Here is a 13,150-nt window from a genome sequence, read left to right as displayed (position 1 = left end):
AAGCACCGTATCCAGGTGTTTGATCCATCGTCTTCTATTTTGTCTAGGGTCACCACCGCTGAACCCATTTCACCGACACCTCCTTTGAACACCGATATTATGCCCACACTCGATCGGGTCCCTCACCCTACCACCGACTGCACTTCTGCTCCTTTGTCTGGCCCATCGACTTCATTTATGGGGACTTCATCGGTTTCCTTTTTCAGACACTAACTGAGATATTCTTTATCCTCTTGTCAACTATGTTTCCAACGACTCGCTTTCTGTATCTCATAAAATTTTCATCAATTTAGTAATGTCTGCTACTGAACCCACTTCTTTCTCTCAGGCAATGAAATCTCCACATTGGCGTGACGAGGCTAAAGAAATCCATGCGTTAGAATCGAATAACACTTGGTCCCTCGCCGACCTTCCAACCAATAAGCACCAACTGGATGCAAATGGGTCTATAAGATCAAATTTCGATTTGGGGGGGGGGGTCGATCGAGCGATGTAAAGTTCGCTTAGTTGCTAAGGGTTATACCCAAATTGAAGGACTGGACTTTCATGACACTTTCGCTCCGGTAGCCAAGTTTGTCACCGTCAGAGTTCTCATTTTTGTTGTCGCCGTCAAAGTTTGGTCCCACCATTAACTTAACGTCACTAATGTTTTCCTACAAGGTGATCTTGATGAGGAAGTTTTTATGAAATATCCCCTGGTTTTGCAGTTAAGGGGGGACTCGAGTATGTCGCCTGCAAAAATCTCTATGTGGCCTTAAAAAAATCCTCTCACCATGGTTTTCCAAAATAATCTTTGGTCCTCCTTAAACGAGGTTTCCAGCAATCCCTTTCTGATTATTCGTTATTTTCCCACACTATATCCTTTATTTCCATTTAAGTTCTCGTATACGTCAATGATTTCATCATTACGGCAACAATTCCTTTGCCATTTTAGATATAAAAAACTTCCTTAGCACCATTTTTTCCCTCAAAGATTTAGGACGCCTTCAATACTTTGTTTGTATTGAGGTGTTCCGTTCTTCTAAAGGAATATTTCTTTGTCAACGTAAATATGCACTTGACATTCGCCATGAATCTGACTTAACAATTCCTCATCCATCTCCCTTTTCGATTGAACAAAAGCTTCGCCTCAATCCAACTGATGGAAAATTCCTTCCGTACCCATCAGTTTTTCGTCATCTCATTGATCGTCTGATTTATCTCACTGTCAGGAGACATGAACATTTGCAGTCCAATTCATGCGATCTCCACAAACCATGCATCTCGATGCTGCTAATAAGGTCTTTCAGTATCTCATAGGCACCCTTGGCCACATGGATCTCCTTTCTGCTCCAAGTCTTCTTTATATTTATGGATTATGTGACTTCGATTGGGCAGAATGCCCTTCTACTAGGCGGTCCACAACTTGCTACTTCAATGTGCTCGGTTCTAGCCTCCTATCCTGGAAATCAAAGAAACAATTCAACGTTGCCCGCTCCTCTGTTGAAGTCGAATATCGTGCCTTAGCCACCTTAACATGTTACCTTCAATGGCTCGAATATCTCCTAAAAGATCTTGGTTTGGACCACTCCTCTCTAATAATTATTCATTGTGATAATCGTGTCGCCTTGCACATTGTTGATAATCATGTCTTCCACGAACGAGCCAAACATATAAAAATAGATTACACCTGGTTCGTGAGAAGATCAAAGACAACCTAATTGCTCCCCACTACACACCTACAAAGGATCAACTCGAAAATATTTTTACAAAGTCGTTGGGTGCAGATGCCTTTAAGCATGTCGTAGTCAAGTTGCACGTTCTCTCCATGTCCACTCCAACTTGAGGGGTATTACGGGTCACTATGAGACCCAACCCAGTCATCCAACTATCCGGTCTCACTGACCCGATTAGATTAGTTAGACTTGGTCAAAGATTGTATAGATTGTATCTTAGTTCAAATGTTGTTAGTTATTAGTCCATGTAACCTATATAAACCCTTGTATTACCTTAATTAAGATATACAGAGAAAATATTTTAATCTTTTTCTCTCTCGGCTTCTCTTCTCTTGGTTTCTCTCTCACTTCCTCTCTCGGCTATTTATCTAAGCAAGGTTACTTTCTTCACAGCTTTAAAAGCACAGACCGTGACTGCTAGAAGTAGACAAACACAACTAAGTGATTAGGTTTTTGAGAAAACCGATCTGCCACCTTTTTCTTTCATTAGTTCCTTAATTTGATTTAGGTCAATAGAAGATCCTGGCCTTTGGTATAAGAAGAGCAATGTTTAGTAAAGGCAGTGCGTTAGAAAGGTCAATTTATGCATTTGCTCTTCCTTTACCAAATTAGTTTAAGGAGGGCGTTTGTAAGGATCATTTAATAAATAGTGCTAAGATATAAAGACTTCGATAAAAATTAATAATAAATCTAGGCTTTTGGTATAGGAAGAGCAGTTTTTAGCAAAGGCAGTGCATTAGATAGGGATAGCACTCTTTTTAAAATAGGGAGAGATAACCACTTTTTCTAAAATATCCTAATTTTAATGTTTGGTCCCTCCCCCTCAATCTAGTTTTCGATCAAAAGAGAGAGGAGAGAGAAAACTGTTCAACCATCTGAAAATTATATAAGCGACGTTTACATAAAAGAAATTTCGCTTAGCATAAATAAAAAATCATGAATACCAACTAAAAATTTTAAAAAATTTCGGCCAGAGCGGTTGAAAAAACAAACTAATTTCAGCCATCTCAGCTGAAATGTATTACTATTTTCAGTGGGATCGGTCGAAATTTGTTATCTTTTTCAATCAAACCGACCGAAATTTGTCATCTTTTTCAACCGTTACGACCGAAATTTGTTGTCTTTTTCAGCCGAACCTACCTAAATTTGTTGTATTTTTCAGTTGATCCAACAGAAATTCTTTACGAAAAAAACGACCTAAAACCCTAAAACGTTTGTTCAACCATAGAAGAAGACAAGAAAATAATTTTTCTTTACCTGGGACATATTATCTTCATTATAAATGTCTTTGTTTAAGTCGATATCTTTGTTCAAGTCGATGTCCTCGTTTCAATTGATGGTTTTGTTTAATTCGATGTCTACGTTTAAGTAAAAGAAATCTTATTTCTTGATGTAGGTTGCCTCTTTCTTCATTAACGGTGGTTTTTCATCCATGAGATCTTGAGGCATCATTAAACTCGAAATTAAGACTATAGTGATGGTAAACATTGCAAGTTTTTTAATACTAATGGTGATGTTGATAGTAGGAACGATATTAGGGGTTTGGTTGTTTATGTGAGAGAAACTACAAGTGAATAAAATATTAGATTTATTCTTAATTTTTATCTAAGTTCTATTTTAGCACTATTTATTAAATGATCTTTATAACGCCCTCTTTAAACTAATTTGGAAAGGAAGAGTAAATTCATAAATTGACTTTTGTAACGCACTGCCTTTACTAAATCGTGCTCTTCCTATACCAAAAGCCTAAATCTAATATTCCATCGACTTTGTAGTTTTCTCTCATATAAACAACCCAACCCTATTATCGTCACTACTGTCAACATCACCATTAGTATTAAATTCTTGCAAAATTTACCCTCATTGTAGTCTTAGTTTCAAGCTTTTACTAATGCCTCAAGATCTCATGGATGAGGAACCACTATTAATGAAGGAGGCAACCTACATCAAGAAAGAAGAGTCCTTTGACTTAAATGAAGACATCGACTTAAACGAAACCATCGACTTAAACGAGGATACCGACTTTAACAAAGATATCGACTTAAACAAAGACATATATAATGAAGATAATATGTCTCAGATAAAGAAAAATCATTTTCTTGTCTTCCTCTATAGTTGAACAAACGTTTTAGGATTTTAGATTGTTTTTGTTTCGCAAAGGATTTTCGGTTAGGTCGACTGGAAAAGACACCAAATTTCAATCGAAATGGCCGAAAAAGACAACAAATTTCGGTCGGGTCCGCTGAAAAAACAATAAATTTTGGCTGAGCCGGCTAAAATTGTTTTGTTTTTTCATCCGCTCTGGACGAAATTTGTTTAAATTTTCAATTGTTCTGGATAAATTTTCACTACCTTCATTCATGAATTTTTATTTATGCTAAGCGAAATTTCTTTTATGAATCTTGAAAAGTTACATTAATCAGTGTTAAAATCCTAAAAATCTATGGAGAAATGAAGCAATAACAAGAATTACAAACCCCTCTATGGAGATGAGTGTTGTGTTAGTCGTCTTGGATTTAGGTTTCCATCTTTATATCTCTCTCTCTCTTTGATCGAAACTAACAGATTTAGAGTTTTCTCTCCTTTGGTTGAATAGGTTTTTAGGATGTTCATCTCTCTTCTTTCCCTTTGATTAACAAACAAGTTTTTTGTCGAACATGATTTTTCTCTCTTATCTGTCTTTTGATCTAAAATAGTTTGAGAGGAGGGACATTACAGTGTTTGTCTCTCTCTATTCTAAAAAAAATGCTCTCCCTGTCTAATGCACTGCCTTTGCTAAAAATTGTTCTTCCTATGCCAAAGGCCAAGATCCTACTTGGTATTACTCAAAGTTGATCTTGGTTAAGAAGGAAGCCCCCTGAAGGGGTTGCAAAGAGATATCCAGTTATCCACCCAAAAACATTAATCCCTTCCGAAGGATATCCTATAACTTGTTATTTTTATTTAATTTTTTTTGCCGAGACATGGCTTGTAGAAACCTAATCCACCCACCACACAAAGAGAATTTCCCCCTTAACCTACCAGTTCCTGGTAATCCACATTCAATTGTCCTTTCAACAAAAAAAAAACATTCCATTGTAGCAAACAAAAAATGGCCTAAAGACACGATTTGGCCTTAAAAGCTGCGTTTTTTACATTCGCTTCGAAAAATAGTCCAACAAATATCGGAATTCCTTTTCCACAAATAGATATACTAGAGATATATAAAGGCCTATTTATTATGTCAAGTCCAACATTTTCAGCTAGTCAAATAAAATACAAATTGGAAAAAAGAAAACCTTATAAAACCCACCTTGAGCCTAGTCAAATTTCATACAACTTAAATAACCACTCGGACAACCATATATCACAAGCCAGACAAAAAGAAAATAGAAATCTAACTCGAGTTAATTCAGACCTCTGGGTCAGATTTCAAATTAGAATAAGAAAAAAAGACTACCTTCTACCTAAGTCCAAACTTGATCAAATGCAATATCTTAGCGTCGAGGGTTTCGGATTATCAACGCGGCATATAATATAGATCACAACATCAGGTCAATCCATACGACGGTCAGCTTCTTTTCATAAGACTGTCACTTGATTCAGTCCTATATTAACTTCACACGAAATACCAGAAAGCATCTTCCTACAAACAGAACCTGCACCTAATCCTTCAAAGTCAACGAAGACTGAAGGAACAAAAAATTTGGGACGAGATCATTCATTCCTCGACATCCGACTCTGAATCATGGGCTTGTCTCGCAGGTGGGGCTTCTATTGCATTGTGCTCTCGCGTTTGGCTAGTTGGGTGGATGATGTCACAAACCATCTGGTTTCCTGATTTTCAAAACAAAACAAAGTCAGTCGATCCATGCAAAAAATATAATTTTTTAGCAACCCCTAGCTCCGAAATAAAAGCAGATATGGAGCTGCAAATTCATACCTGTTTTTAGAATCTTTCCAATCACTGATCTCGCGATCTGGATTTCTGCTTGGTGGGAACTAATAAATTTGGCCTGACCAAACAATTGAAGATTTTTATCGGTAGTTAGTGCTCACATTGCCAGATTGCATATGAGTAAGGAGTAAAGTCAATAACGAAAACAATGGTACCTAAGAGCAAAATCCATAATAATATAGCAACAACTATAACAACTAGGTTGTGTTGCTCAGAAAAAGCACAAGCTTACCATTTCAGTGTATGAAACATCTACTATATGATCTAGTCTGGCCTGATGCCTCATCAAGAATGGGCGTATATGCCTCGCATATAGAATTTTTGCCCCCTGATAATGAGCATGAAAAAGAATAAGATATGGCAGTAGGAGATGAATAAATGTTCGTCTGAATCAATAAGGAAAGATGAAGATAGAGAAACTTTCAGCCTATCAATACAGAACCTACAGCAGGTCAGAACCACGGACCTCATTGACAAATGTAAGTAGAAAAGGTTTAAACCCAAATGGTAAAACGGAAATTTCCAAGAATAAACAACCTGCTTCTCACCAAAAGCACTGTTTCTACTAAACCTTATTTCAGAAAAGTGAACTTGCTACTTTGGTGGACAAAACTATTTTCAGATAATTACATGCAGTGTATGCAGAAGAATAGCATTTGTCGGGACAAAATCCTTTTCTAAAAGGGTAAAAGGTATAACTGATTATGATGAAAGGCGAATAATAAATCAACACTTCTTACAATAACACAACCACCTTTGGAGCTCAAACTAGCGTAACAGGCGAACACACAGACCCATGGAGAAATCAAATGAATACGCATTTCTTGATATCACATAGGTAGATAGAGGAAAAAAAACTCATATCATGCTTTTCGACAAGATTCGTTTTTAAAGACTCACTCTAAGGTAATCAACTAAAAGTTTTGGCTTACATATCTAACTCTCATCTCTACCTACCACGATTCTTTTAGATCCACAAGATGCAATTGATAAACGTGCAATTATATATGACCCACTACATACTTAGGGCTAAGTGGCACCCAGTAATGCTTACATCAGCAGATGGAAGTTGGAGCCAAACAAGAAATGCAAACTTCATGTGGTAGTACAACGGAAACCTGAAAACAAACAGAAATTAGTAAACTTGAGCATCAAGGTTCATGGATCAAATTTAGAAAAACAAAAAAGCAAGACCTGACAAGTAAAGTAAGGAACAGAGGAGAATACAAAGGAGATACTAAAAGGGGTAATCATTCAAGAAGCAAACAACCCAGTAGGCAGTGACGATTTACAGTATGGTACTCAGGGAAACAAGCAACACAAATGGAAAAAGTTCCAGTCACAAAGAGAATAAGTAAAAGCTTTCAAATAAGATACCATATAACTAGAGAAAATAAAATAAAATTTAGCGGCAGGTATCATTTACCATGATAAAATTTTGTCAGAAAAAACTTCCACGAGGCTGAAAGACCCGTATGCTGCAGATAATCAGAAGAATATAAGTATGTTTGTTAAAACGTTCAGAGTGACAATTATTCTGGGATTCATTGGTATCCACTACGCAAAGTCTTATAACAGACAGTAATAGAAGTTCATACTGGCTAAGTGGCATTGCTGGTTCCAACTCTTATCTCCCACGGGCCTTTCACTTGAGAGTCCCAGGCTACACATCAGGGGATTCGAGGGGTCTTTACTATTAAATATTTGTATATGGCAAGACATGGACTCAGGATGTGCAACTGAGCAAGGATTCTTACAATGTTCTACCATCTTCAAAAGATATAAAATTCCCTATAGGTATGACATATCGAAGGTTTATTTCCAAAACGCAGTTCAAATTTAATACACTCAAACCCCAAAAAATATTCTTCATGCCACTAACCTGCCCAATATAAGAGCCACTTTTGTTGTTCATTCTGATCTTTATTCTCAATAGCCTTGAATGTGTTGTACACGGGCAAACCTATCCCCACAGTGCAACTGCATAACCAAGGCAGGAAGATGATGAAATAAGTTCTCTTTCAGCTTAAGTAGAAAACCTAATTATAAATCATCTTCATAAATCAACATAATGGAAAATCTGGATATTAGAAAGAAAACCCAGATACGCTACACCCATCTCCTTGAGATTCTTAAATCTTATCGAATGTCACTATTAAAACTAATGGAGTCTTGAGAAAACTAACATTGTACTTCACTAGTGCTACATAAATATGATGAAAAACTATAGAACTCACCAAGCAGTTCTCACTACAATATTAGAACCAAGCGGCGAAAGAAGTAATCTCAAACCAACCTGCATTCCCAAAAATTAAACATCAAAAATAGAATCTTTATCCAGTATAAAGGAGGGAATTTGTCAATAGCTATATATGGAGATTGGGTCATTCAAATATTTATTTAGGCATCAGATAAATCTTGTATTCTAAAAAACAAAACATTATATCAAATTGTTCTAAACCACCATAAAACAATGTTAAATACAATGATCATGATTAAATTGAAAGTAAAAAAAGAAAAAGTCAAACAAAAATTCTACTTGAGAATGTCTAAAACGTTGTATAATTAATCTAATCCGAAAACCCTAAATTATGAAAAACAGAAACAAGTAAAAACAGAAATTAAGATGCAAATTGATCTTCACCTCGCTAGTGATGGAAGATCCTAGAAGAGCCATATGGATTTGTATGGGTATTCGGAAACCCTAGTTTTGCTTTTATCTTCTTCTTTGCTTCTTAATCCCTTCTCTAACCCTCAACGAGTCTTCCTCTCTGTACGAGGGCAAAGAATTTTAATCTTTGAAGAGAGTGGAGTTTTATTCCCCTTCACGAATCGTTACAAAATCACTAGGGCAAAAGATGATGTTGAATTTTAATTGTCTTTTCAACAACCCATATGGCCCCTTGTTTTTGGACAAGTTTTCTGTTTGATCCCCTACTTTACGCAAGTTCCCCCTGTTTGGCCCCTATTTGTAGGAAAATACCTATATGTTCCCTTTTTCAAAGTTTTCATCTACCGATCATCCATTGTCTGTTACCCTTTTCGATATTTTCAAAATTACCCTTGTATTAATTTTTACTAACCATGACCTTTATCAGCAAGTGTAAAATAGTAGATGGCGGTCCAGGGTTACACAAACACTGGGATAACATGACCTTTTGGATCAAACTTACATGGAGAATCAAAACCGAAACAACTCTCCTTGCATACAACTTCTTAAAGACAAAAGTTTTTGTAATACTATTTAGCACTACTTAATCAGAACTCATCATTCGTATATTTGTAGAAGTAATCATCTCGCCTCATTTAAATTGGGAGATACACCGAAGTAATAATATCAATATATGGACAAGTCATTGGATTCTTAATATCCAACTCCATTATTCTATCACAAAACCTCATCACTCAAACATGTTTCGTAATTCATTAGTAATTTTAAATGAGATTTATAGGTTATTCAAAGCACTTAATTGTAAGCTTATTCAATATTTTACTTTGAATCAACATTAATGGACCAAATGACATGGAGCTTCACACAATCTGGAAACTGGACAATAACAACAATATAGTACAAAAATATTCATGAAACACAAATTTCCAACAATGGTTGGACATTTATATGGCATATTGATACAATTCCTAAGATTCAATTATTCATATAGAAATGTTGCACTAAAGCTTTATCAAGAGAACGAAATATAGAAAAATGTATATGTAATGATCTTCAATTCACATTCTGCATTAATCATATGGAAACAATCGAATACACCCTTCTACATTGTGATTATAGGAATCTATGGTTTTATTAATATCAATGCGGACGAATTTGACTCATTAACTCGATGGATAATCTTATGGAGACACAGATGATAGTAAAGAGGACAATCTTCACATTAATTCTTATGACCTAGTTATACATTATTATCAATCTAGTTTCTCACAGCAAAGACAATCATTCGGACAACTGAAGGCTCATTCATGGTATGCAAAAGAAGAAAGTTAACCGTCACTGACATTCTCAGGTGATTCTGGAACATGATTTTCAAATTAAATTCGTGTTTCCTTCTCTTGTACCCTAGAAAGTTCATCTTTTATTTCTATTTCCTTCTCTTATATCATAGAAAGTAGTAGTTCGCTTAATCTTTTCCCATTTGTACATTTTGATGTAATTGTCAGTTTTTATACGACATTTCAGTTCAACAAGAAACAAGTAATTCACTGAAACTACTACCATTTCGATCTTTTTGCAGAGATTAAAAGATCGGGATCCAAAAACAAAACCCGATTTACTTATATACTTGTTTATTTAAAAATCATCTAATTAACTAGTCTAATTAACACATCCAAGCTGACGTGGCAACAAGTTCTCTCTCATGCCAACACAACATTAACATCCCATGGCGTTTTGCCACGTGGAACCCTCTAATATTTGTCCTCCTAATCAACCAATCAGCTTGAGATTCAGTGAACTCGCTTAACGGCACCGGCATCATCCCAGCACCCATCAAAAGTTCACGCCACGGCAAAATACAATTCCTTCCGGCAGATACAGTACCGGAAATTCTATGCCGGAGATAATATCTCTCAATTCTTGTCACTAAATTAACATCACCGGAATTAGCAGCGTCAAGTGATTCTAACATCGCCGAATAAAATTCAAGTCCGTTAATGAAATTCCGACGAAAAGAATAACTCTGTGAATCTTTACATCCTTCGTTATCAACAAACAATACGATCTGAGGTGAAATTCTTCGAAGAAATCGGAGAAAACCGGTGATTGAATCTGAAGCTGAGAGAAGTCTGAAAATCTTCGGAGATAGATTAACTGCTATTGTTTCTCCATTAATGAACTTAATAGAGTTAAACAATAAAACTTCAAATGAATGAAAGAAAACAAATTCAAGATTGAAATGAATTCCGAGTTCTTGAGCAAATTGTTGAAGATTTTCTTTAATTAAATTAGCTTCTGTTAATGATTCTTGAGGTATTATAGCAGTAATCCGAAGAGATGATGATGATGATGATGAAAGAGTATCATTAGGTTTTGATTTACATGAAATTGCTTGCATATATGAAGCCCATTGACCTCCTAATCCAATATCAAAATCTATTATATGGATGAACATCGATTCATTTGAAGCTTCAAGAAGAGCTTGATTTGAAGTGAAATTAGCGAAAAGAGGAATTGGGGAAATTTCTGAGAAAATCTTATAAGATCTGATTTTTTGAACAATTTCAGAAGCAGAGAGATGAATTGTTGTATTCCAATTCGAATTTGTTAAGAAATTTTGAAGAGATTCTTTGAAGTAAAACGCAGATCTTTGTAATGGTTTACCAGTTGGGGTTTTTAGGGTTTGATTGAGCCGCGACAATATCACTTGAGCGTTGTGTAATTCATTCAATTCAACAGATTCAGCAGCTTGAATTAGTTGATCTAACTGTGAACAATCAAATTGATGATCAATGTTAGAATCAAGAATCTCACCGTTTCCTTGATGGAAATTAAAATTGCTTGATGAATTCATGAAACTTGTATCTTGTTGATGATTGAATAAAGGGGGGTCGGATTGTGGTGGAAAATGAGAAGAAGAATTATTAGGGTTTGAATTAGTTTCAAACAATACAGGACTAAATTGAGGAAGATTTTTAGAATCTTCTTTAAAATCAAGGTTCCATACAATAGAATCATCCCAATCTTCAGTTGATGATGAAGGTGGAAACAAATTAGGGTTTGAATTGTTATGATGTTCTTCCCAGTGAAGAGGAGACTCGCCGGAGATGGTAGTGGAGATAGCTGTAAAACCGGCGGTGGAATCAAAACCACAAGGGAAAGGGCTTGGACTACGACGAAGATCAAGAACAGAGGTTGGTTCGTAAGTAGATACAGAGTGATTAGTGGTATTAGTATTGGTGGTATTAGGTCGGTTAAAAGTGGTATTGTTGTTAGTAAGAAGTGGTTTTGAGTCAAAGAATTGGTTGTTTTGAGGTGTAGAGAAGGGAGATTTCATGGCAGTTTTAAGAGAGAGAAAGGAGTGGAAGGAGATTGTTCTTTTTTTTTTCCCTCTCCCTAACTTTCTTCTCTCACTAGATTTTTGCAAATGTTAACTTTTGTCTTGGGAAATGGAAGGGGGAATGAGTGAGGCTTTTGGTGGGTATCATAACTTGCTTTTTATCTTGGGGGTGTATGGATGATATGTGTATGGGGTGATGAAATGATGTGTGGATGGCATGGTATGGGTTTTGATGTGGTTGTGGTAGTGGTAGTAGTGGTGGGGGAATTGAGATGAGTGGGGGTGATTGACAACTCAATGACAAGTGATGAAAGAGGGACCCATCATCATATCTCTTATGGGAGGATGAAAAGAAATGAGTCAAACAAAGGTCTCCCTTTTTTTTTATCTTTTGTAGCCTTTCCTTTTCTTTCTATATATTTTTGTTCAAAAAATGAGTGATGGATCCAAAATTTGGGGGAGAAATGAGCGGGAACACCATTTTCGGCCAGAAATTAGCTTCCAGTCCAAATGTCAGGACAGCTCATTTTTTTCTGGTTTTCATTTCTTTTTCTCCCCCTCTTGCCCCTGGTTTGACAATTCAAAATTTTCAAATGAAATTTTGGAATCCCGCGAGCAAACTCTCTCTTCTCGTTTTCTTTCTCTCTGTAAAACTTTATAAAAACCATGGATGTTGATTATCTTCTTCCCCTCTCTCTATATAAATATTTCGAAATCTGGATTTTTTTCTTCTTTCTCTCTCTAAAACCTTCAGAATACCATGGACGTTGATTATATTTTTCCTCTCTATCTCTCTGAAGTAATCTTCCTCTCTTTCTCTCTCTAAAAATTTTCTGAAAATTCTTCCCCTCTCTCTAAACTTCTAATATCTCTCTCTAAAAAAATTCTGTAAATTTTGGAGAGAAACAGAGGAAGAAGATCTGTAAATTTTCTGGAAATTTTCTCTCTCTATATCAATATTTCGAAATCGATTATATTCTTGCCATCTCTATCTTTTTGGGAAAAGGAAAGTAGTAAGATTGGAGAGAGAAGATATGTTTAAACATAAATAAAAAGAATAAAAATAGGAAATATAGAGAGAGAAAAATCTGGGCAGAAAATATGAAAAAGGAATAAAATTTAGAGGAAAATAGGAAAAATCTAGAGAGAAATTCGAAAAGTGTGTAGCACATAACCAAATGGCTAGTAGACAGAACAATTTCCGGTACACAAGAAAATTTCCAATACAAAAATGTCTAGTACATTAACCAAATGGCCAGTACACAGAACAATTTACAGGAAACAAGAAAATTTCCTGTACAAAAATGGTAATAAACAGAACAATTTCCAGGAAACAGAACAGTTTCTGGGAAACAAGTAAATTTCCAGTACACAAATGGCTAGTAAACAGAACAATTTCCAGGAAACAAAACAGTTTCTGGGAAACAAGTAAATTTCTAGTACAAAGATGGCTAGTAAACAGAACAATTTCCAGGAAACGGAACAAT

The 13,150-nt window shown here is 35.7% G+C and overlaps 2 protein-coding genes across 2 annotated transcripts; both read right to left on the bottom strand.

Moving 5' to 3' along the window:
• Nucleotides 1–4,977: 4,977 nt before the first annotated feature.
• Nucleotides 4,978–8,595, bottom strand: HVA22K (HVA22-like protein K). Its single transcript, XM_086641337.1, has 8 exons — nt 8,297–8,595; nt 7,890–7,948; nt 7,535–7,632; nt 7,079–7,130; nt 6,707–6,770; nt 5,885–5,980; nt 5,638–5,710; nt 4,978–5,531 (listed from the first exon to the last, which is right to left on the bottom strand). Exons 1-8 carry the CDS (start codon nt 8,327–8,329, stop codon nt 5,416–5,418), a joined length of 591 nt encoding a protein of 196 aa, XP_086497463.1. The 5' UTR covers nt 8,330–8,595; the 3' UTR covers nt 4,978–5,415.
• Nucleotides 8,596–9,937: 1,342 nt separating this feature from the next.
• On the bottom strand, nt 9,938–11,888 carry HAM4 (GRAS family transcription factor). Its single transcript, XM_086640636.1, has one exon. It carries the CDS (start codon nt 11,658–11,660, stop codon nt 9,987–9,989), a length of 1,674 nt encoding a protein of 557 aa, XP_086496762.1. The 5' UTR covers nt 11,661–11,888; the 3' UTR covers nt 9,938–9,986.
• Between the last annotated feature and the right edge of the window lie 1,262 nt (nt 11,889–13,150).

The sequence above is a fragment of the Eschscholzia californica genome, unplaced genomic scaffold (assembly GCF_041429995.1).
Source record: "Eschscholzia californica isolate CP2 unplaced genomic scaffold, dmEscCali1.0.p SCAF_5, whole genome shotgun sequence".
Lineage (NCBI taxonomy): Eukaryota > Viridiplantae > Streptophyta > Magnoliopsida > Ranunculales > Papaveraceae > Eschscholzia > Eschscholzia californica.
Note: the sequence above shows the minus strand (reverse complement) of the source record. Positions and strands in the feature narration are given on the sequence as shown.

What these genes read in the sequence shown, in the direction of transcription:
- HVA22K (XM_086641337.1), bottom strand. Translation starts at nt 8,329, where the DNA reads ATGGCTCTTCTAGGATCTTCCATCACTAGCGAG. An exon ending in ATTGTAGTGAGAACTGCTTG is followed by an intron (nt 7,633 to 7,889) that starts GTGAGTTCTATA and finishes TTGGTTATGCAG; the next exon opens with TTGCACTGTGGGGATAGGTT. An exon ending in TGGAAAGATTCTAAAAACAG is followed by an intron (nt 5,532 to 5,637) that starts GTATGAATTTGC and finishes TTTGAAAATCAG; the next exon opens with GAAACCAGATGGTTTGTGAC.
- HAM4 (XM_086640636.1), bottom strand. Translation starts at nt 11,660, where the DNA reads ATGAAATCTCCCTTCTCTACACCTCAAAACAACCAATTCTTTGACTCA.